The 24,686-nt window shown below is 40.8% G+C and overlaps 2 protein-coding genes across 4 annotated transcripts; one reads left to right on the top strand and one right to left on the bottom strand.

Annotated features, from left to right (window-relative positions):
- Positions 1 to 5,346: 5,346 nt before the first annotated feature.
- Positions 5,347 to 14,588, bottom strand: ppef2a (protein phosphatase with EF-hand domain 2a). The gene is made up of 15 exons (XM_070965077.1): positions 14,464 to 14,588; positions 14,320 to 14,374; positions 14,057 to 14,232; positions 13,507 to 13,621; positions 13,275 to 13,321; positions 12,589 to 12,755; positions 12,454 to 12,490; positions 11,654 to 11,803; positions 11,232 to 11,567; positions 9,562 to 9,747; positions 9,299 to 9,441; positions 8,441 to 8,547; positions 7,740 to 7,915; positions 7,467 to 7,554; positions 5,347 to 6,332 (listed from the first exon to the last, which is right to left on the bottom strand). Exons 1-15 carry the CDS (start codon positions 14,530 to 14,532, stop codon positions 6,079 to 6,081), a joined length of 2,106 nt encoding a protein of 701 aa, XP_070821178.1. The 5' UTR covers positions 14,533 to 14,588; the 3' UTR covers positions 5,347 to 6,078.
- A 3,673-nt stretch (positions 14,589 to 18,261) lies between these two features.
- LOC139333200 (flavin reductase (NADPH)-like) lies at positions 18,262 to 24,221 on the top strand. Of its 3 annotated transcripts, none has more exons than XM_070965494.1 (5): positions 18,262 to 18,494; positions 19,720 to 19,877; positions 20,511 to 20,712; positions 21,747 to 21,911; positions 22,280 to 24,221. In XM_070965494.1, exons 2-5 carry the CDS (start codon positions 19,743 to 19,745, stop codon positions 22,435 to 22,437), a joined length of 660 nt encoding a protein of 219 aa, XP_070821595.1. In that variant the 5' UTR covers positions 18,262 to 18,494; positions 19,720 to 19,742; the 3' UTR covers positions 22,438 to 24,221. The 3 variants fall into 3 exon arrangements, with proteins under 3 accessions (XP_070821595.1, XP_070821596.1, XP_070821598.1); XM_070965495.1 differs by having other exon boundaries at positions 18,475 to 18,494; positions 19,656 to 19,877; positions 22,280 to 23,603; XM_070965497.1 differs by having other exon boundaries at positions 18,480 to 18,576; positions 22,280 to 23,603.
- The last annotated feature ends 465 nt before the right edge of the window (positions 24,222 to 24,686 follow it).

Here is a 24,686-nt window from a genome sequence, read left to right as displayed (position 1 = left end):
TGTCTTTGAGGGTTTCTCATCTGCACTTTTGATGCTCATGCTGCACTGATTTCAGTTTCCATTACGTTTAAACACACTGAGCGGCACCAAAGATGGATCATCTCCAGAGTCTGGTCAAAGCACGCCAGCCACTTCCAAGCCAGTTTGCAGTGACATGAGATGGACTTCGTCATCATTCAGGGATGATTCAGCAGTGTCTGAATAGCCTCTACTGTTATTGCTCAGTGCAGCAGATTTCTGTTGCAATCATTACGTTTTTGAAGCAGCAAGCATTTGATGCCAAATGAAACAGCCTGAAAATCCATGATGATAAGCAGCTTGCTACCATCAGCCACTGCACAGTGCAATAGCAAGCAGTGCTATTCAGATGTCATCAGTTAAAGACGCACCTTCAAGTGAGCAGGCCTGTTGTAATGGAAATGTGCTGAGCTGACATGCCGAGTCAAACCGAGTCAAAACAGGCAAACACATGTTCATACAAACCTGTATGGGCTGTTAGCAGGTCACCAAGATTAAAAAGATCTCCACCTCAACCAGCTACAACAGTAAATCCTACTTACACACTGACGCAGCAGAAACAATCTGATAATGTCATACAAAACAATACAACAGTCACTTTTTACTTTTACTTTTTACTGTTAACACCTTAAATACATTTAGTTCATACTTAGTAATGGTTTGGGTTAAGAAGTTGCTTTGTAACTATGATCAAGCATTCAGTAAGAGGCCTAACTGCTGGTCCAAAGTTGTTTGATAGAGTAGATTTCTTTTTCCTATGACTAACTGGACAAAAAGACAAAGATTAAAGCACAAGGACTTTTTCAGAGACTAACTTTTTGCATAAACATTCAATAAATTTGAGATATGTACAGTAAAAACAGCTGAGTCACCACTAACTCATCACTGCTGTCACTGTAAAACCTACAGCCTAATGGCAACAAGTCCAGGCAAGGATTTTCGGGGGCAGATGGGGGTCACATGTTTTTCTGTCCTTCATCCCATCCTATAATAGAGATTAATCAACAAATCCCCAAGGGCTTCAAATGTGTACAAAGCAGCAGCCTTGTGTTCAGTATTCAAACTTGTGGCCTCGAGGGCAGTTACGATCTCCCCGCCTGGATTCTTCCGAGAACTTGAGATCATTGTTTCAGGGTCCACAGACGTCAGCATGCACTTTCTCCGTGACTTTCCATTAACTGCATATCATTCACATTTTTCGGACCTGATTGACCTTTAGTGGAGTCGACGCTGTTGTCTGCTGACACTGTGACTCTTCTCTGCTGATTGCTTCGTTTGTGCACTCTGGAGTCCAGGTCCATTTTGTTTCATATTTTTTGCTTAGTTTAGTACATTTTAAAGTGTCTTACCTCCACATGCATGGTATGCTATTTTTATCTAATTTTAGGATGAAGTCTGACTCATCATTTTGTCAAATTATCAAAGGATCAGGCTGCCAGAAACCCATATTACAAAGAAAATCACACAGGCACCTAATGTTCATATCTTCATGGATAATCAGTCAAAATATTGTTATAGAACAATTCAAGGCTTAAAAATATAAGAAATTAACTATACTACAGTGTATTTAGAGGTTAGCCTCCATTAATACTAATGTGCTGACCCCCAAGATGGGAACTGCTGTTTCATATGGCAAGGGCTTTAACTAAGGATTACTTTTTATAATGGATTATTTTGCAGAGGTTTTCTTTTTCTTTCTTTTTTTCTTTTTTACAATTCACAATTACAATTAACAGTGATGTATGGCAAAGAAAAGTAGCACATCCTCTTGTCTGAGAAGCAGAAACCAGAGAATATTTGGAATTTTTCACCATTTCATCTTGAAAAATAACATTTACAGCAGATTATTTCTCTGTCGATGGACAAAAAGCTTTCTGGGAAATGGGGAAAATCTCTTATCAAAGTCAAACTAGCAGGGTCAGGTGACAAAAACGCACATCAACACACTCAAGCTGCTCTACAAATTCACAATATCTTTCAGGGTCCAATTAATTTTTCCCTTTAAGACTCATGAATTTCTTTAATGTTCCTCGAAAGTTAGGCCTTCAGTCGATGACTAATACATCGCCGTGAGTGCTTTGAGACGCTCCAGTTGACTGAGAATCTTTCATTCTGATGTCTTCATTAGGGCAGAGCTCCAGCAGCTTTACAACGCTAAGACCACCTGCTGACAGAGAACAATGTATGCCCTCTCATCTAGTGCACTGGAAAAATAGGTTTAACTGCCTTCGTCTTTTGTCCCACTTGTCACCAGTGTGTGAGTTCCTATGTTGGGGGTGGTGGTGGTGGCTGGATGTGAAAAGCAACAGAGGGCGGGCGGCAGCACGTCAGCCTCCATCTCTGGGGAAGCACACCCTGTTTGTTTTCACATGCTCTGAGTGTTGATGAGATTAAAGATATACTTATTTGCTTTCTTGCTGAGATGAGGAGATCGTTGCCACTCTCTTACTGGTCGGTTAAATATGATGGTACAGCCAGACAACAGTGGAAACACGGGTAAAAAACAAGCCTGGCTCTTACAAAGACAACAAAATCTTCCTAACAAAACCTCTATAGCTCAATAATTTACATGTGTTTGCTTAATCGGTAAAACAAGAATGTGCATTTTCAATGTAGGACTTTAACCCAGTATATCTTCAGTGTGGCACTTTTATTAATGTAGTGTATCTGAAACCTTCCTCCAACACTGCATTTAATTCCACAAATCAAGAGCTGACCGGTGTGTCAATCTGTCTCCAGCTAAATGATGACGGGGTGTAAACTTTGGTCTGGGCAATGCTTTTTTAACGCAGCCTCACTGCACGTGCAGACAGCTCCAGGCACGTTCTAAGATCCTCCCACCTGAAAGATTACCATTGCAAGGAAAACTGCTCTTACAACACAGACACTTACAAGGACATAATGTTAAAACCACAAGAATTTCCATTATGCATGACTACGGCTCAAATCCAGGGTGCAGCGCTTTGAGAAATCCCAGTTAGCCTCTGTTCGTTTGCTGTTTTGTATGCATCGTCAACTACTAACATGCTTATCGATTGACTTTAAAAATGACAGTGTGCTTATTCTTTTAGCCAGTCACCAGTTCTGAGTCTGGGCTCCTGGTTAACAGAAAACCTGCTGTCGTACATATGCTCAGTACTCCAAAGTTGTATTAAATGGTCTTTTGTGCCCTCTGCTGGTACTCCTGAAAACTGACTGACCAGGAACAATCATAAACTATTGATTATAATTTGACATGGGATGAGATGCTTGAAATTACCTGAAAATTTGCAGAGGTTGTTCATGTTCAGATGATTTAAATTAAATTAGATATGTTAAAGTTTTTTGTGCATTTCAGTATGCGAACTTAATTCTGAGGGAAATTGATTCAAATGTTGCTCAGCTGTTACTTAATATAAGAAAAAATATGGGACAATTAATCGATTTGTTGATCGTCAAAAAATTAATCTGCAATGGTTTGAAAAATGTTTAATCATTTCAACTGTTTATCAGAAACACATGTCAAGACTTCATTCGTTCGAGCCTCTAAGACAGGATTTCATGCTTTTCCTGGTCTTGAATGATGAATAGTGTTAGGTTTTGAGCTATTGGTGAGATAAAACAACACAGCAATTCGGTCACTGGGCTCTAGAAATTTATAATAAATATTAGATTATTAGACAAGTTGAGAAACTAACCCAAATGGATTAATCGATAATGAAAATAATTGTTAGTTGCAGCCTTGTATTATTGTGTGACATTATTTAAGGAATAAATACCTTTTTTCATTATTTACTTTCCATTGAGGAGAAATTAATAGGAAATGTTGGATAATTATTAAGGTGTGATGATAAATATTCTGGTACTTCTTGCAAATGATGTATATATATATATATATATATATATATATATATATATATAATAATTTTTCCCGGTTCAGTCACTGATCTGTTACTGAATTCATGAACATCACTTGCTCCAAGCACAGACACAAATGCATTCTATAAATTTCACTGTGAGGTGTATTTAGAGTAAATGTTTTACATAGTCACCATGCTAGAAAATCATACAGCAACACTGACATTTTACATACAGCAGAATTTAACACGTGTGCACACTGATTTCTTCATGTCTCTTTTGGTTGACTTAAACAGTATGAAACAATGTGGGAGCTTTAGTTAACAATGAACACTGAGGAGATTTAACTAAAAAAAAAGTAAAACACCACATTTTCTCCGTGTCTTAAAGGAATACTTCAACATTTTGGTTATTTTTCATCTTCTTGCTGATAGTTCCATAAAATGATTGACATCACTTTTATGTCTGTAAGGTGAATATGATGCTACGGCCAGGAGACGGTTAGCTTAACTTAGCTTAGCTTAGCAGAGAGACTGACAACAAGAGGAAACTGAGCTAAGCTAAGCTAACCATCTCCTGGCTCCTACTTCATACTGTACAGACTCACATGAGTGAAAGTGAATAAAAATATAAAACTATCCCTTTAAAATTCAGCAAACGTTCTGGGCTTCAAAAGCAACAATTTGGAGGTAGACGCGCATCCTAAAAGTCAAACGAATGAAAAACATGAGTTCTCCGTTCTGGATGAGGTGAGGGTTCCACCTGAGACAAGGAAGAACTCCAGTACATCGTTGGCAGTAACAAACGTCATCAGTGCAAACTAGACTTCATCTCTAGAAGTTAAAACACTTCTACTGCTAAGGCACCAGCAACATTTAGTTGCAAATACTTAGTGCAAGTGATGTCGAGCTGCACAATTATTCATAGTTTTATCATATCTTTTTATTGGTTTAGTTTCTGGTATCTATAACGTCTTTAGGAGGAGTGTAATTATTTTCACATCATGTGGATGAAAGGCTACGGGAAAACAGCATCGATGAACAGATGACCGCCTGCACACAGACTCACAGAGAGCTTTAATATGTAGCTGAACAAAGGAGCTGTATTATATTAGCAGAGGCAAAAAAACAGAGGAGGTTAGGAATCCAGGAGGGGTGGCATTCGGGAGATCTTAGCAGGTTAAACTGCTATGTAAAATATAATTCATTGATCGACAGAAAAACTACCAGCAACAATTCTGATAATCAGTTATTTTATCAAGAAAAAAAATCGTACATTCACTGATTTTCTGTTTTATATCATTGTAACCTGAAATTGTCATTTGAACAGGTCCCTGTGAAACCATGATGGGCATATTTCACAGTTTTCAACATTTTATGGATGAGACCTGCAAAGTTTAGATGATTAATTGATTGGCCAGACAACAGAAATCTAATGTCCTGCTACTTTGATAACTGTTTAAATGTTTGTCTTTTTTTTTCTTTTTATTTTAGTAAAAAATTCAACCATTCTCTTGTTAAAGGTTCTTAAAGGTGAATATTTGCTCTTCTTTTCTCATCTTAACATTGTGGGAACTTGATTATTTTAGGGTTTTGGGAACTAGAAGACTGCTTTGGATAAACTGATTGAGAAAATAACTGTCGGGAATGTGCTTCAAATGCTTCTTGTTATGTGCAACATTTTGAGGTTTCTGCTTTTGGATATCAAAATGCTGTCCATTTAAAATCATCTGGAGTCAGTGTGCAGGTCTTTAAAGTCTTTTACATGAAAGACAGATAAAATAAGGACAGATGTGGATATAAAACATTCTTCAGGACAACTGTGATCAGAACATCTAATATTATTATTAATAATCATGCAGCCTAAACATGATGCCTTTTTTATTATGTGTTCGTGGATTTTGCAGTTTTTACTTATTCTAACATAACAAAAGAGACGAAATTCTTGTTCATGGAGCTGTGTTTCACCCACACACCTCCTCAGAGGATAAAACAGCTTCAAAATGAGAAATGAACATTGGCTGTCAGATACCATGAACTCTAACCTCTTGCTAATCCCCTGTGATCCACACGGCTGTTGCTCAGCACCATCCTACGTCTTAACGTGCGTCATTAAAGCAGCTTGCGTTGGCTGCATCTCCCCGCCCTCCCCTCCGCTGCCTGTCTGCCCGCCATGGAGTCTGAGCCAGGGTCGCTCTCTGTTTCCAGTCACTGCTCTCTGAGCTCAGATGTTGGGGTCTCCCTCGAGCTTGGTGAGGTCGTTGGCGGTGCCCATGAACATGCTGCGTCCTCGCTCCAGTCGGCTCTTCTTGTCTGTGAGGCGGAAGGCCTCCATGAACTCGTCGATGTCGATGCTGCCATCCTGGTTGCTGTCGATGGTGACGGCCAAATCAAAGATAGCCTCGTCCGTGATCTCCATCTTTAGGTAGACACTCAGCAGCTTCCAGGTCTGCCGGAAGTCCTCGATGGTGATGAAGCCTGGAGGGTAGAAAAGGGTAGAAAAGAAAAGATTAGTGATGTAGTAAAAGGGCAGGATGGGAAAAGAAGCAGGATGATACTGATAGAGGGAGAAGTGTGTGTGATAAGAGGCAGGGGAGACCAGTAGATCAGTGGGTTAATCTTCGTCTTAACTGGGATGGATTCAAGAGGTAGTAACATGCTGTTGCTCCCTCTGCACGCTACAGGTGGATTAATGGAGGCTGAACTCAGCAGACTTTTTTATCCTGACACAACAAACACTTTACAGAGCTCTGACACACTTTACACCTCCACTGAGAGTTAGTCCAGTTCGCTGAAATTCACCATGATTGGCTAGAGGAATGGGGGGACTCACAAGCAACAAAGATCAAAACTGAAGCAGCAGAGGACGAAATATCCTGACATTTAGTCCTTTGTATCAGTCAAGGTCCAAAAAAACTGGATTGTACACTTCCCATAATGCAACTTGATAGCATAGCCTCTTTCTTTGGAGAGAAAATTAATCCGCAACTATTGAAACATCCTGTGGCTGCAGCCTCTTCAGTGTGAGGATTTGCTGTTTCTCTGTTTTATATGATTGAATATTAGATTTCTGGGGGGTTTGGACTGTTGGTCGGACAAAACAAGACATCTGAAGATATCCCCTTACACTCAGGGAAACATGATAAACATTTTTTCATTGTTTTCCGAAATCTTACCGACCAAACAATTAATCAATAAAGAAAAAAAATCATCAGTAGTGGTCCTTAAATCTAATTCATCTTTCTACCCTTTTCTGTATTTTTGTCTAATCATTTTTATCTTATTACTGCTTTATGGCCCTGTTTATTTTGTGTCTCATGTTTTCCTTTATTTTGCGTATCATTTATCTGTATTTTCTTTGGCCAGTTGTGAATAACTGCCTGGTCTTTTCTGTCATGTTTTTCACTTCTGTTATCTGTTTGATGCTGTTTTACAAGTGCAAAAAAACTAAGCTAAACTTATCGTGAGAAAAATACACAACAACAACCTGAACTGAATCAGGATTTTCCCTTTAAGAGGCAAGAGAACAACAAAATATTGAGTCTGTTAAAAGGAGGAAGAAGCTATTGGTGTTTTCAGCAGCTTGTTTCAGTGATGAATAATGCGTTTTACCTGAGTTGTCTGTGTCTACGATTCTGAAGATGGTCTCCAAGGTGGAGCGGTGGCGATACAAAGTCTCAAGCAGACTCTGGTCAATGTGCTGCAACAGGAGAAATGATGAAAAGAATATTATTTAACGGCATTTAAATATACGTCACAGTAGAAGTTAGAGTGTGTCAGCAAAGTTCATACAATATCCTTAAATTGATGCAAAATGTGATAATCAGACAGTATTTCTGTGACCACATCAATCTCTGTCTCAATGACTCAGTGCTGTGTCCTTACATCCGTGTTGGGTCCGGTGATGGCGAGCTCATCGAACCATTCGTGGTAGTCAATCATGCCGTGATTGGCGGTAACCAGCTTGGAGGTGACCAGCTGGTAGCGCAGCATCCTCCAGGGCAAACCGAGGTGCATCACACTCTCCACCGCAGATGCCCAGTCGCTCATAGAAACGAGACCTGACGAGGTGGACATTTTACCCACTGCCTGGTTCATATTGTAACAAATTATTAACTGACCCAAAAGAGTCCAAAGAAGAACCCAGCCAATTAGTATTGGTATATTAATATATACATGTATCTTCATGTAAAGAGCTTTATTTGAAGGTGATTTGCAAGGTGGTAGTACAAGAAAAGAAAGGGAGGAGCTGAATGAAATAATGAATAACATACTTCCTTATGTGCTTATTATGTGCTTGAGAAACAAGGGTGTTGGCTGAATTAAAGTATCTCACTGAACAGCAACAGGTTCAGCAGAAGTTTCCGTGAAGACTGTGAGACTTTTGATCAGCCCACATGTTCTTTTTCTGAATGGGGATTAAAACATTTCACACAAAATACAAAAGTGTGAGCTCACATTTCTCCCTAACCCAACATTGTCCACTGAGAACCACAAGGGGAAGTACACATGAGATCTGTCAGAAAAATGAAGCAACACCTGATCCGTCGAGGGCTGCACTGGTTCATGAAACTCACACTACACACCTGTGTTCTCATTGTCGACCTTTTTGAAGGCACAGATGAGGTCAGATTTGTGCGCAAACAGCTGCTCCCGCAGGACTTTGAGGGCTGAGCGCTCAGTTCGCCCGACGCTGCAGACAAGATAACAACATAATGACGGATGATGAACAGAATTAAAGGCAGAACAGTGTCATGAACAGTGTTGTTTTACACAACAGTTCGATCTAAAGAGGCAAAGCTGAACTTTGCTGTCTAATGCAGACACGCCAATGAAGGAGTAGATATGTTGTGTACACATATTTGCTGAGGGTGGTGCTGAAATGATTAGTCAACTGACAGGAGGTTCATTTGACAATATTTTTGAAAATCCATTAATCTTTTAAAGCAACAGTTTGACATTTTGGGTCATATTTGCAGTCTTGCTAAGAGTTGCACAAGAAGAACGGTTAGCTTAGCTTAGCGCAAAGACTGGCTCTGTCTAAAGGTAAACAAGACAGGTAAACAAGATAAATGTGCTCATTAATGAGATTTGAAGGCGCTGGTTGGTGAATTTGTTACCTTTGTACACTGCCAGGCTGGCAGTCTTAAGATAAGATAAGTGGCTGCTGGCTGTTGCCTTGCACTTACCAAACATATGTGAGAGTGGTATCAACCTTCTCAGCTAACTCTCAGTAAAAATGAGCAGATTTACCAAAATGTTGAACTTTTGATTGAATTTTTTTTTTTTTTTTGGTTGCAGTCTCAGAAGTGCAGGGATTTGCAAATTTTTGGACATTGAAATGAGTGTTAATCAACTGATTGATAAATGACCTCATCGCAGCGCCTGTACTGCAGAATGAATCACGTTGCTGGGATGAGTATTGTCTCGTAGTTTTGTTGTACCTTTGTCTCACGGTGAGCTCTCTGGTCATGCTGCTGGCCTGGTACTGAATCAAATAAGGCACAAGGTCTGGACCTATCTTCACGTAGGCCCCCCTGTTGCTTCCCACATCGTAGTAATTGGAGGCAGAGAACAGGGTGAGGACCTGAGTGCAATGAGAGAAAGGATTAATGTCTTAGCAAAGTTTTTAGTGAAAATGACTGAATTGAGGCACTGAACTGTGAAATTATCAGAGGCTCTGTGGGCCGTCAGAGTCTCAGCTCACCTTACGATTGTGGCAGAACTCGTATCCATCCTGCTTACACTCATGGGAGCGGATGATGAGCTGCAGGTTGTGTCTGTTCAGGAAGTCCTCGGTGACATCGGGGCCCCAGTAGCAGCCTCCGCCCCGCACCTCGTTGGGTGTGCAGCCGTCCTGGGTCATCGGGTCGCTCCACAGCAGGTCCAGGATCTGTGGGCAGACGAGAAGAGAGAAGGGAGAGATTTAACATGAAAGAATCGAACTGAACATCTGACAGTAGAATTTGGAAAAGGGGGACTTGGAAACAGCAGCTGGAAAAACAATCTATCATCATCATAATCTATATTTCTAGAATCTCTAATTCTGAATTTCAATCTTAAAGTGCAAAACCTTTTATATTTGTAAAATAATATTTTATAAATATTATTATATTTTATGGAGTGTTTTTTAGGACTTGCTGTTACTTCTGTTCACAGCGGTTTAATGCACGCAAAGACCTGAGGAGCACTGACTCCTCCAGCCTGTGTTTAAGGCGGTGTCTGAAAAGCAGATTGAAGTGACAGCAGAGGGATTAATGACGTGCTGGATTACAGCATGTTGAGGTCCACACAGGCCACAACCCTCAGCACCTCCTCTTAGATGTTCACTGATGGAGCGTTTGTTAGACGGTGACTCAGGATTGATTTAGTCCACTAGAACAGAGATGAGCCATGAAGGCCACGACCTTTGATCAAAACTTTCCACATGACAAAATCACCAGTTGCACATCCCATGTGGGACACTTTAAGACACAAGAAATACAAACTATAATAATAATAATACATTTTATTTGTAATGCACCTTATATCCAGGCAATCTCAAGGTGCTACAGAGTAAAATTTAGCATGTTTAAAATCAAGGTAGGAAGTAAGTAGTAGGTTAAAAAAAAAAAAAAAATTAGTAAAAAGCTTTTTTAAAAAGATAGGTTTTAAGATTTTGCTTAAAAACACTTGTAGACTGTGGGGCCCTCAGATGGTCAGGGAGGGCGTTCCACAGCCTCGGTGGTACGGAGGAAAGTGCCCGGTCACCCATCCTGCGGAGTTTGCTTCTGGGGGCTTGGAGAGTGTTAGTTGTTGCTGATTGGAGGGTGTGTGAGGAGGTTTGGGGGGTGAGGAGTTAAAGGTAAAGGGGGGCGTGACCGTAGATGCACTAAGAACACTAAGAACAAACTGTCTCACACAGCAACAATAATAAATAATAATGAATGACTATCCTTGCACAGTGAGGTGTCCATCATTTGAAAACACTGACACCTCCTCTCATGAATAACAAGAGTCATTTTAAATTTTAATTATATGTATTTTCTTTGTGTGTGTGTCTTGTCTGTGCCTTTACAAGCTGAATATGACATATATTTATATACTTTCTCTTGGTTTTGCCTCTTTTCACCATTATATTATTTTCTGAGTATGTCTGTTTATCTGTCTTGGAGTTCGACTGTGTTTTATTAGTCTTTAACAGTGTTTACTTTTGCTGTTTTACTGCCTTTTCATTTACAGTGCTGGGGTTGGAATCAGACAGAGAATCAGACTCCTAACTTTGGCAGCACTAACGTGGTTAGTTATGAAACAAAATTTAACAAAGAGACTTTGGGATCAGTTGTCTTTTCAGCAAACAAACAAAATGAGACCAATCTATTCAGCGCTCCTCATCACCTGTTTCCACTCGTCCTTGGTCGTTTCGCTGTTGGCAGAGTCAGTGGACACAGACAGAGTCATGTCTTTTTCTGATCTGTTGTTCTCTAAGTTGGACTGTTTCCTTCTGTTGATCTCCAGCTCGTCCATCACATTCACTTTGATCCGGTCCGAGAAGTCCTGCAGCGAGCGGTTCTGGAAGCTGCTGCGAGCTCCGAGAGGTTTGGGATACGTGAGGGAGGTCCGACGCTGGAAGATCCTGTTGGTGCACCAGACGTCCTCGTCCAAGTCCGAGTCGATGGATGTCCCCGCTGAGCTGCGGTGTCTCTTCTTTGGAGGTCTCAGCGCTGAAACATACTGAGAAAGAAAGATTTCATGACTGTGTGTGTTTGATGGAGCATCGATGAGAGAGTTTATCGCAGCTGCACACGTTGTCTCCTCACATTGTGTCTGTCCAGCCTGGCGAGGACACTGAGGTCTGTGGCGTCGGAGATCCCTCCGTGGAGCACAAGCACCTTCTGGTCAATCACCGTTGCTAATGGCAACCAGCTGAAAATCTTCTGCAGCAGCTTCAGGATCCGTTTGCCGTGCATCTGAGGAGAAGCACAAACTCTTCATCCTCCTCCTTCATCAGAAACTATTTGACAGAAACTATTTGACAGAAAATTCATTTTTCTGAAACTGATATTTGAACTTTCCTTTTTATTTATTGCATTGTGTGAATCCCGGGACACATTTTTGTCTCATTTTAGGGGAGTCTGTAATCAACTCTTGATGGTGTAGTTGTCTTTATCTGATAGGCTGTTACAGTTTGTGGCTCCAGTATAAAGATGCTGTTTCAGATTGTGAGTTTGTTGCCTCTTCAAATTAAACTAGTGCACAATCAGTAAGAGAAGAGAGTAAATTTGGGGCATCTGAGGTTTTCTCCATGGGTCTTTGGATCACCTTCAGCTCCTTGACTCATCAGAAGCCAACAGTCAGATGTCCTGCAGGCACCTGGTTTAATGACCTCAAATCCTCTTAGCTGTGAGGAATGACCAGTGTTTTTGGTCTATATCAAGCTTTACTGAGAATGTGTACACACAGGTGACTGAAACCATTTGAATTTGCTGCTCCAGGGATAGTTGGGATTAGGACACATGTCAGCAGTGCAGGCTTGAAAAGCAGGGATGAGGAGTTAATACCAAGCAGTAAACAAAGGACAAAGACTGTTGGGATTCAGGTTAATGTGATATAAACCTACCTTGTATTTAGTCAGCACCTCTTTTGTGAAGCCGTACCTACATCAGCCAGAGAAACACAAGATAACAGTTAGAAACTGAGGTTTTTGATTATACCCGATGAATCTGGACAACAAGAACATGTGCTTTTGTGTCACCTCAGGTTGACTATATGGTCCTCATGGTTTCCTCTGTTCAGGTAGACGTCACTCGGGTAGACGAGGAGGAATGAAAACAGGATGATGAGGATCTCAATGGAGTCTTTCCCCCGGTCTACAAAGTCTCCGTTAAACACATAGGGCTTATCCAAACACGGCATTCCATTCTGCAAAGTGAAAAGCAGCAAAGTGAAGCCGAGTTAAAGGGTCATTCTGTAATCTCACTAAAAACAAATGATCAGCCACAGCACAGAGAGCGAAAACAGATCCTGTCTCACTCACTGATCCATCTGCAGAGAAAATGCAGCGCGTCTCTGTTTTAACCCAAAAGTAACATTTATCAAGGAGGCAAATAGTTGATTTAGCATTTAGTCGATCAAAACATTATTAATTAGCAACAGTTTTGATAATCAATAACATTTTTCAAGTTGTTTAAGCAAGAAAAAAAGTCAAATATTTCCTGATTTCTCAAATGAAAGAATTTGCTGTTTTCCTCCGTTTCACATCACTATGAATCATTTCAGTTGTTGGACTCATTATAGATTGAACAATGAATGAATGAATGAATGAATGAATTAAAATTAATTAATGATCAAAACAATTAGTAGCTGCACTACTGATTTACTTTAGGGCAATCAACAGCAACACCTCATGATCTAAAAAAAACAAGAACATGAGGTTCAGACCTTGTAGAAAATCAGCAGCAGATCTTCCAGTTGCCCGTGCAAATCACCTGCAGTGAAGAGGACATGTATTAAAAAAGAGAAGCTCTTGTTAATTTTTTAGGAATTGCTGTATGTACGTATCATCAAAAATCTTTTGGGATGTGTCTCTGGCTGAGGACCTCATCCCCTGAGCTCTTTTCCAATCACCTCTCCACTGTCTCTGTCTAAAAATCACAGATTTCTTTCATCTCACCACAAATGGTGATTTCTTTGCTTTGGCAGGTGGAGACACGGTTGATATTTGGCAACATCCGGAGCTGTTTCCACGTCTCAAGCAGGAGCTGGAGGACGTAGCGCGAGTGCAGCTGCTACTGGGAGAAAGACTGGTTAGTAAGACGGTTTCAGGCACAAATCAATGAGCAGGTGGTCATACTGCAGCGTTTGATAACCGCTGTGATACTGTGAATTATGCATCAATGTTTTTTGCCTCCATCATCCACAACGCAAATGTCGAGCGCTGAAGTCATTTGAATTTCTAGCTGCAAGGTTAATTCCTCCTTTTCAGTCTGTTTGGCAAATATCACAGCTCAGTGTGCGACAGCCAAAGAACAGAGGACATAAACACGTACATAAGTGACAGTAAAACACCATTTCTTCAATTAACTACTGGCCTTTCTTCAAAATGTATGAAATCTAAGGATATCTGGTGCAGTGAAATACAGAAAGGAGCGTCTTTAAAATCATTTCCACCTCATTTTCCTATAAACTAAGACCACTGAGGTGAAGATTGTGTGTGCACCTACTTTCTTGTTCCTGAAGGCCTCCACCAGCCCGACTGCCTGCTCCACCGTCAGAGGGAAGGTGAGGTGGGGTCCCGAGTAAATCTCCGGCACCTCGATGTTCTTGTAGCAGAAGTACCTCTCCCACTCCACATCCCGACAAACCTCGTTCTCTCGGAAGATGTGCGAGATCAGATTTCCTGGAGGGAAGTTCAAGATGGCAGTTCAAACTCAAGGATTCAGTTTTGCAGGACAGCGTGGTTTGTCAGCCGAAATGGAAACCTTACGCTCGTTGCTTGATGGTGTGAAATTGTCCATGAGGTAGCCGAGGAAATTATACAGCTGCACAGGGAGGAGACGTGAAAGATGAGCTGTTATTTTGGTCATTCCTCTCCAGCAAACATACAGGAGCACCTCTGGTAGTGTCTCACCTTTATCTGAGCCTGTTCTCCAGAGTATTCGATGGACTGGAAGATGTGCCAGGTGTACCTCCGTCTCATCTCTGTGCGCGCTACGTACTGACGGTACCATCGCTGAATCAGGACCGCAGCTTTTATGGCTGAAACAGACGGCAGGTGATCAGAAAATATCTCACAGCAGAGAGGACATATGCAGGGGTGCAAAGTCATTAAGTACATGAACTCAAATACTATATTTAAGCCCAATTTTTAGGTACTTTACTTGATATAATACTTCATTTTTCTGCTTCTTTACACTTCTCCAGCACTAGGAAAATATTGCACTTTTAATCCACGATGTTAATTCATTAGCTGCTAGTTACTTTGCAGATTCAGATTAATAATACAAAATATAATCAACATATGAATTACGATGTATTATTGTAGGTTAATTTAAGACTTTATATTTTAAGATGAATGTCACAGACCTTCATTGACAGAATTGCCTGAGAAACAGCCTGAAGTCCTGAGAGGAAATAACTTATTTATACTTACTCTCTGGTTACTGTAACCACTGGGTATAATAATGTATTTTTTTCAGTATTTCTTTATTCAAGTCCGTTAATGATTATTAAGAATAATCTTACTGAATCACCAATCCACTACAACCTGAAATTTCCGCCTTCACAGAAACTCTTGCATGCTCATAAAAATATCACCAACTGCAGAAACATGAGTCGACCACTTTCGGAAATTATGTTTAAAATGATCATTTCAGGCACATTTTGTCTCCAGTTTTTTCACTTCAGTACTCCAGCCCTGAACAAGATTTGTGTGGTTTGAGCTTATGATCAACATTTGGCCAAACAACACCAACAACACAACAAACAAGGACATTGCTTACATGTGACGGCTGCATGCAGCAGAGCAGAGAGAGACACACAGATACATTAATACAAGGGAGATTAAAGCCTTTCTGTTCAGGCTGAGTGATGATTTCTGTAAATCTGAGAAGGTTGAACAGGTTGGTTACCTTTCCCGGACTGTTTGTGGAACTGGTCAGACTTTGTGACGCCACATCCCATGACTGTTCCTGTTCAAAGCAGCACAAAATCATCTCATCAGCTAAAAGTGATTCCAGCATATGGCAAAAAAAAAAAGTATATGGGTTGTTTGTGTTCTACGTGTGATGCATCAGCATGCATTTCTCTGTATTGCTGAAATTTTATGAGATTATAAGATGAATTCAAAACTTTTTAGAGTAGCATCTGACTATTCATACAGTTTACACGTCCACTACTCTCCACACACATTTCTAAATAATTCTGCTCCAGTCCTCTTGACCTCTAAGGAACTCCTTCATTCACAGAGTGACAAGCTGTGGGTGGCTCGGCAGCAGCAGGAGCGCTGAAGCTGCAGGAAGTTTGCCGTTACACTCTCTTAATCCTGTTATCTTCTGGTGCACTCCTAACCTCTGGGATTGGCCTCAATCCTGCAGCAGAGGACTGTTTTGGTCTGAATTCTACGAAGGCTTACATTAAGCAATCTATAGTCCAAATAAAGGAAATATCTTCACATGCTGAGGTTGTTTTGATGAAACTGAATAATTAATTCACGGAAATGGCATCTCTAAATGTCCTTTCTCTTGCTTGAGGTAAACAAGCGACACCTGAATTAGTGTTCACAATTTACAAAACCTGATAAAACACTGAATGTTAAAATCTGGATGTGGTAGATTTGCACAGTTCAAGGTGTTTGCACATAACTTTCTTGTTTCTCAGTGCTGGTTTTACTTAAAGCAACAGATGGGTGGCTGTCATCACCTGTAAAGATATTTAGCTGCAGGCTAAAGTCTTCCATCAGAGAAGGTTTTAGTTTGAGGTTAAGGTTTAAAGTTTAAATGTACTAAAACGGACTTTGAAAAACACTTGAAACAATTCTCTTCACCATGAAGATGTTTCAGACTAAAAATGAGACTTATGCCATCTAATTTTCTGTTTATAAGTCCTCACTTTGGGTTTCACTGAATTCATTTAACTGCTGTAGAAATCTAAAGAAGTTATTCTACTACAAGATCTTTAAACCAGCCGTTTACTCACGTGGTCACCTCCCTTATACAGTCACCAGCTCCCGAGTTGTTTGGCTGTCAGCTCTCAGTTTCATTGAGTTTTTAAAAAGCCATATGCTCTGTTTCATCCTCCAATAGGCCACCAGGATCAGGTCATGACCTGCAGGGTGTCCATCATACCACTCATTGTAGATGGATGAATGACAGCAGCACCCAGTTATTCACCACAGGAGCCTCCTGCATGCAGCTATCCCAACTGTGCAGCTCCCTCGGCCTGTGCTGAAGCTGGTTTAGCCTTTGGTTCCTCGGTGTGATCGCATAATCAAGGCACTGAGCCACAAGTGGATTACGAGAGCTAATGACTTGATGCGACTAGACTGGACTTTATATAGGAAGATGGCAAAGTGCAGAGGTAAAGACAGGTGGCAAGAGTGAGGCCGGCCCGGCATCAGTTTTTTGAGTTTTTTTGATTACAGGTGCTTTTTATGGAGTCCAGGATTATGTGTGCCTGAGTTGGTTAGTAGTGTTTGTAATGGACCAAAAAGCTGAATGAGGACATCTCCATGATTCATTGCAGCAGCCACAAGTGGTAACACTGTCACCTCACAGCTAGAAGGTCCCGGGTTCGAGTCCCGCTGTGGGCGCTGGTGGCGTGTCCTCCACCATGCCTTCGGTGCCTGCTGCTCGAGGAAAAAGGGCCTTTCTGTGTGGAGTTTGCATGTTCTCCCCGTGGTCACCCGGGTTTTCCTCCTTAAATAACCCCCACTAAAAACATGCAAGAGGATCACCACCTGACCAATGGTGACGAAGAAATACTGGTCCCCGGGCGCAGGCGTCGGCTGGCAGCTGGCAGCCCACCGCTCATGGTCTACCACGGATCGACAGACCGAGGATGGGATAAAAGCGGAGAAAAATTATTTCACGGAAAGCATGGCGTGTAGTGTGCAACTAACACTGTGTGACGTGATCAATAAAGTACGTTTCTTCTTCTTCTGCTGTTGAAATCACTGGTCTGATGCTACAGGTCTGTTCATGGCAGGCTGGAAAAAAGCACAATACCTTCCAAAAACAAGTTATACTACAATGTGTCATTCATTCGAATATATATATCTTAACCATGATTGTCTATTTGTTATTCCTGTTGTCAGACATTTTATTGTTTCTTTTGACTGCTCAGATGTTTTTGCCCAGTATAAACCCAATAAAAAGTGATTATCAATCACATAAAGTGGCTCAATTCAAATTTCCAGTGCTGAGTTCAAGAGACCTCATAAAATCAATTGTTCCATATTTGACACGCAGAAGTAGTAAACCTGTAACCTTATCAGGTATCCTACAAGTAATTATGTCTTCTTCTTTTTTTTTACTGCTAAATCTATTAATTAATTAATTAATTAATTAATATCAGATTTAATAATACATGCACATCACAAGTTAACTTTGACCAGAATTCAAAGTTTTGTTGTTATAGCTTCGATTGTCTGAGAAAAAGACAGATACTGATGTCAACTTTATATGAAACATGGACAAGCCAACAAAAATACATTTGAGAAGCTGTAAGCTACAAAATTCGGTTATTTTTTAACTGATGGTTATCAAATTGTCACTAATTAGCTCATTTTCTGACGTCTGACGAAGTTTAAATGCAGCTAGCTAATGTTTAGCAAGGTAACAGATTAAATTGGCTAGCATTAGATTAGCATTAAATCATACGTTTTGGATGTAGCTTTCCAGCAGCTACAGACTTCTTACTTTTGAGTGTCACGCAATCTCCCCCTGCGTATTACAAAAGACATTACTTCAAATCCGCTCCATCCATCCATCCATCCATCCATCCATCCATCCATCCATCCATCCATTTTCTATGCCGCTTATCCCTTTCGGGGTCGCGGGATATTGAATACATTAAACTCATAACTTTTGACAGGCGTTGATTTACAAACACACTTGGACGCTACGGCTCTTGAACGTCTCCCTCACAGGACGTATGGCGAGGGTGAGTTACCTAATGTCGTGTTGTTACTTAACGTGAGCTAGCAGCATTCACTCCTCTGTGAATTAATGCTCAACACCTAACTGTAAGTTACTGTTTGGGACAAATGTGGCAAAATGTACGTTGCTCCGCATGAGAACATAAATACCAAAGAAAGGGGCGTATTCAATGCGCAAATTCACCCTGGTTAGAGATCATGTATGGCTCCATAGTACTTGTACTCATCCAGTAATGCAGTTTAACTTAATGCAGTAGTTTTGCAATAAATCCAGAGTTTCTGATCATCGTTTCTGAACTGATCATGACTATTAAAGAACTAAACTTAGATTTAGTCGTGAGTCCCTGTGGTGTCATCTTGCAGTATTTGATTTTTGGCAGTGGGACTGTCAATGCTGGGATCACAGATTGAACAGTATGGCGCTGTTGTTAGTCTGGTTAAACATTGAAAGCAGCATAATTCACATAAAGGAAGACCTGGTGTACTGTCAGCTGATGGTTTATGAAACTTATGTTTGAGGTGTCTTTACTTTGAGGATTCATATTAAATCATGTTATTATGCTTTCAAAGTCTGCAGCAGAATTGGCAGGATGAGAAAGTCGTGGCAGTTGTTCTGGATACTGGTGCGTTTTAAGTGCCAGGACAAAAGAAAAAGCACCAGATTGTAGAAAAGCACAAAGTGACCTTTGACCCTTATTAAAGGTCATTTCGGGTTCAGTTGAGTACTGATTGTATATCCCTGAAACTTTATTTATGCTTTATATAATCTAAAATGTAATATCTTTAAGTTTTAGACTGTTAATTGAGTAAAAAAGTGATTTGAGGAGGTCATCTTCAACTTGTGCAGGGCTTTTTCACTATATTTAGGCACTTAATAGACCGAGCAACTTATCAAATAAGTGAAGAAATAATCAGCACAATATTTGATAACGAAAATAATCATTAGCTGCTGCCTGTGAGTACTCCCACACTGTGTCTTTATTGTATATGATTTGAACTCATGAGTATTTCTGTTGCATCAGTGACTAATGTATGAACAGTGAGTCAGTGTTTCATTTATCTGCACTTTAAAAACATAATTTGTCAGATGACAAGCCTAAATGTCGTAGAGAGGGCCTCTTTATTGCGCCGTAATAATCATTTTTTTACACTCGAACTTATGAAAGGGAGGGAACTTCCGAGCTGTTAGTTTGAGAGGTCAGAGCATTCAACACATCGTCTATTAATCAGCCTTGACTGAGCTCTGTGTGAAGATGAAGATCACTGTGCTGGGAGCCACTGGGCAGACTGGACAGTATCTGGTAAACCAGGCGTTGCAGCATGGTCACATCGTCACTGCCATCGTCAGGAACCCGGGAAAACTCACCGTGCATCATGACAATCTTAAGGTAACATAACAGTGAGTTTGTTGTATTGTGCTGCTGTTCGCTGCATGTTGGGATCAAAGTTCAGTCAGTGTTACATCACATGATAAATGTTTTATTGTGTCTGATGGAGGGTTTTATGAGCGACTGAGTACTGTATGTTCCTGAACAGTAGTCACTTAATACACTTATTTTGAATTTGATGCAGCAACATGTTTCGAACAAGTTGGGACAGCTACAGACTGGGAAAGTTGTGGAATGCTCCAAAAACACCTGTTTGGATCATTCCACAGGTAAACAGGTTGATTGGTAACAGGTGATAGTATCATGGTTGGGTATGAAAGGGGCATCCTGGAAAGGCTCAGTCGTTCACAAGCAAGGATGGACAGAGGTTCACCTCTTTGTGGAGACATGATTGTATAATGATTCCTCTGAAAAACTTAAAAACACTTTAATGAGCCAAACTGTTACACTGAGTCAGTCCCATACACGCCATCCTGCTGCTGTTAATACTCCCTAGAGCACAAAATGTGTGTTAATCCGCAGCTGAAAATAGTCCCCAACAACTCCACCATATACATACATCGAATACGTTGCTCCTGATCCGTATGAACAAAAGTCAAAAGAAGAAATGGTTTCCCTGTCTGATACTTTCAGGTGGTGGAAGCTGATGTTTTCTCAGCAGACAGTCTGAAGACTCATTTCAAAGGACAGGATGTGATCATGTCCTGCCTCGGCTTCCCGGCCTCTATCTTCTCAGCGGTGACGGGCTACACCCTGTCGATGAACGCTATGATCAGCGCCATGCGAGAGGCCCGGGTCAACAGGATCATCATCATGACCTCCTGGTACACTGAGCGTAAGTGCAGCACACAGGATGAGGCCTTCTGCCAGGCCTGTTGTGATATGGTAACGAATGATTCTGTAATTTACTCTTTCATCCTCCCAAAATAACTTCCCCTCAGATGTCCGCTGTGAGTATGTGGCTTTCAGCCAAACATTTACAGCTTCTTATCCAACTCCTTTCTGAGCACTGGCTTGTTGCTGTGCTTCATTGTGGTATACTGAGGATGTGATTAGAGAATTTGATATGGATAAAATTTCTGCAGGCAATGTCTAGAAAGAAACCCTCTTTCAAGACTCTGACACCAAACAATGGTGCTTTTTGAGGCATTTTGTGTAATACGATTGATGGTTGATACGATGTTGAAATGACACAGTAGTATGATCTGTGTCTTGTTGGAGTTCAGGTATTAAGAATGACTAACCTTTAAAAAAAAAAAAGTCCTATCTCAGTATCCACTGACCAGTATTTATGAAGTTATTCATTTTCCTGGAGTTTTACCAACACATAATGGTTTTTATCAGTGGATAGATTTGTCCGTTTTTGCATGGAGTTGTTATCATGTGACCTAAGGTAACCTAATCTCTGTGATGACTGTGCAAACTCAGCCCGCTGATAAAGAATGTACAATGTGTTATCTAAGAAGGCCCTATACGTGTGTGTGTATGCAGTGGTAAGCATGTTAGCATGCTGATGTTAGCATTTAGCTCAGACTGCCGCTGTGCCCAAGTGTCGCCACACAGAGCCGCTAGCATGACTGATTTATCACCAGAAGAGCACAATATATTTCTGTACTCCCTGAATCTGAATTTCAAGTTTAACGTGCTACAATTAAAGCTTTGTATATTTGCATACAAGCACCTGAAAGCAGCACTTTACATTTCAGACAGTGGATCACTAAGTTTTTTCTAAGTTCAGGCTCTAGGTCTGTGTGAAAATGTGTTATAGAAGATTGGTTTTACACAACAACCAGCCGTCATCAGAATGAAAAGTTTTTTCCATGCAGAGACTTAAGAGAAGAAACTCTGAGTTTCTCCTTTGTTCGTTAGCCAACTCTGGAACACAGTCTTCTTATCTCATCCGGTTCCTCCTGCTGCCGATGATCCGAAGCGTCCTCACCAACATGTATGAGATGGAGCAGCGTTTGCAGAAGATGGAGGACATCAACTGGACCGTGGTTCGCCCACCTGGTCTCAAGAACCTGCCTGCCTCAGGTAAAAGCAGACAATCAGTGGCCAACAGGGGTCAGAAGCAAACCTATAATAAACAGACTCAAGAACATACACAAGTATTAGAGGCTGCCAAGTCTGACTGCAGGGCAATGTTGACGCCACCATCAACAGCAGAGCTTCATCCAAGGAACCCCATCTGCCTCAGGACACATTTGGCTTTAGTTCAAGCCTATTAGCTTACTTAATGCAGTGTTTGTAAGAATGAATAGGCCTAATTTTTCATTGATGCTGTTCCTTTCCTTTAGATTTCCGCATGTATTTGGGTTCACTTTTTTGCACATTTTACTGCCTGAAGGACCAAATGAAAAGGCTGTTGTTGTAATGCCAGTTTTTCTCCTTTTTGTCTACAGCTCAAGAGTTTCTGACGCATGAGGGATACTTTGTGCCCGACAGCAATGGTTGCCCTACAGGCAGCACAGTGGCAAGAGGAGACGTGGCTCGCTTCATGCTCTCTCTGCTCAACAGCAACGCCTGGGTCAAGAGGGGAGTGGCCATAACTACCAAATGAGAAAGAAGAAAGCAATGTTAGCATGATTAAAGAGAACAAAAACACACATTTACATGTTAATCTCCAGTGGTCTCTAGCCAAGCAGACAGTTTTTTTCAGTGTGAGGTTTAGGGAGAGATTTTTGTCTGCATCCCAAGACAACAGAGGTAAATGGAAGTTTTTTTGTTTTGGATTTATGGTTCAAAAGACTCACCGCACTAGTCAGCCTTGTTTACATCAACAGCAACAGGCAGCTGTTCTCTGTGAAAGAGCTCTGACAAATCCACCGTACGCTGCTTGCCCAGGAGCAAAAAGGCAGACAAGATTAGTGACTAGTTGGTGAACATAGTGGAGCACTTAGCTGCTAAAGAGCTAAATGTTCCCCTCAGAAGTTGCTGGAGAGCAAAGCAGAGCTAAAGGAAGCGTGAGGAGTGGACTCACATTCACAATATATCAGTGCTGTGTTTACAGCATGAGTGGCCAAACAACAAGTTAGTAGTGCTGTAAACTTCAGCAGCAAACTCTTGTTTCAGACACTGTTTTTCCATTACATCTGGATTGTCCCACAGATCTCACCGTAAACTGTTTTCACTGGAACTGTTTTTTAGAAGAATCGCTCCCAGTGGACATTGTTGATTACATGTTCAGTGAATTATGGATACAGATGAGGACATAACTCAGAAAAAGAGATGTTTTGTAAATGCTTCAATGCCACAAAATTCACTTCACCTCTGTTGTACTGGAGCACCAGCAGAAATAGTGAAAATAAAGCCCAAACTGTCTTCATGGTTACATACCACTGGGGCTGAGGAAGATGAGGAGCCTTCACAGTCTTCAACTGGATATAATGGCATAGCTACCGCATTTAGCCTAATATGTGTGATGAATGTCTTTTTTATTTACTCTTTTTTTTAATATCCTTGTTTTCATGTGTTTGAAAACCATCATATGTGTGTTGTATTACATGATTTCAACCACATGAGGGCAGTGTTGTACCATATCCAGCAGCAGTTAGAGAAAGTCAAATGGGTTTAAAACGTTTCCATTTGCTTTTAACTTACAGTTACTAGTTCATATCTCATAACAATGGAAATCTTATAATGTTGCACCATATATTTTCATGAGCACTTCATATTCAAATGTGTACTGTGTCAGTTGTGTAAAATAAACATAACGATAATGAAACTAATGGAGGATCATTTGTGCTTTAAGTGCATAATGACAACTTTTGTGCATTGTTTATGGAAATGTATCAGACAAGTCAGACAATTATAGGTTTTGGAAATCCCTGGTGGTTCAACGGTCCATAAAACAACCAAAGCTGTGATGTACAAGCAGGTGTTTCATATAATCCGTCAAACAAAGCGAAACACCTGGCTGGCTTTGAATTCAGTTGTCTCTGTCATGACCAGTGTAGAGAACAGGACTAGCAAGTTAAGTTTCATTAGTAGCATTGTGTGTGCATGTGTGTGAGTGTGTGTGCGTGCGCGCATCCACACGTTTGTGTATGTATACACATATACGCACATACATGAAAACAAATCAGAATTAAAATGCACAAATAAGGAGAGGTTTGGTATGTTGATTCATGACACTGTGTGGTAAATTCAGACATTTGGAGCACTTGGACACAGTTGTGCAGGGTGCATGTTGTGACAATAGAGGATGTGAAATTTAGTGAAAACAGAGACGTCACATGTTTGGCTCACTTCCTTTGTAAAACTGGCCTATTTCGTGCCTCACCTGGAGAAGTTGCTGTCGACTTGAGCCACTGGTAGAGATTTGAATAAATATTTCTACAACCTGAGTTGACTCTTTGACACAAAATGACAGAACATTTATGGGTCACAGGTCATGAAAGGTTTTCCACCAGCCAGTAGGAGGATTAAGATCTGTTCTCCTTTGCTGATGAGCGTGTTGATGTACCACATGTTTTCGACCTGATGTTATCACTATCAGTACACTTTGTCAAATTCCAAAGTGCCAGTAGTGAATGTGCAGCCATTAGTCCAACCCTGCACTGACAGTTAAAATAGTCAAATAATGCAGAGGTGCATTCTCATGACCTCCTGTTGAACAGTTTTGGGTGACATGCCATCATAGCTTTTTCTGAAAAACTGCTGAAACAAGAAGCAACATCAACCATCCACATATTAAAATTATGCTCATTCCCTCTGGCAATCTGGTTTGTATTTTAAGTCATTAATCAAGCAAAAAGACCACACATCCCAGCTTCTCAAATGTAAGGATTTGCTGTCCTTCTGTTTCAC

This window comes from Chaetodon trifascialis, chromosome 6, assembly GCF_039877785.1.
Source record: "Chaetodon trifascialis isolate fChaTrf1 chromosome 6, fChaTrf1.hap1, whole genome shotgun sequence".
Classification (NCBI taxonomy): Eukaryota; Metazoa; Chordata; class Actinopteri; order Chaetodontiformes; family Chaetodontidae; genus Chaetodon; species Chaetodon trifascialis.
This window is presented reverse-complemented; position numbering and strand designations above follow the sequence as displayed.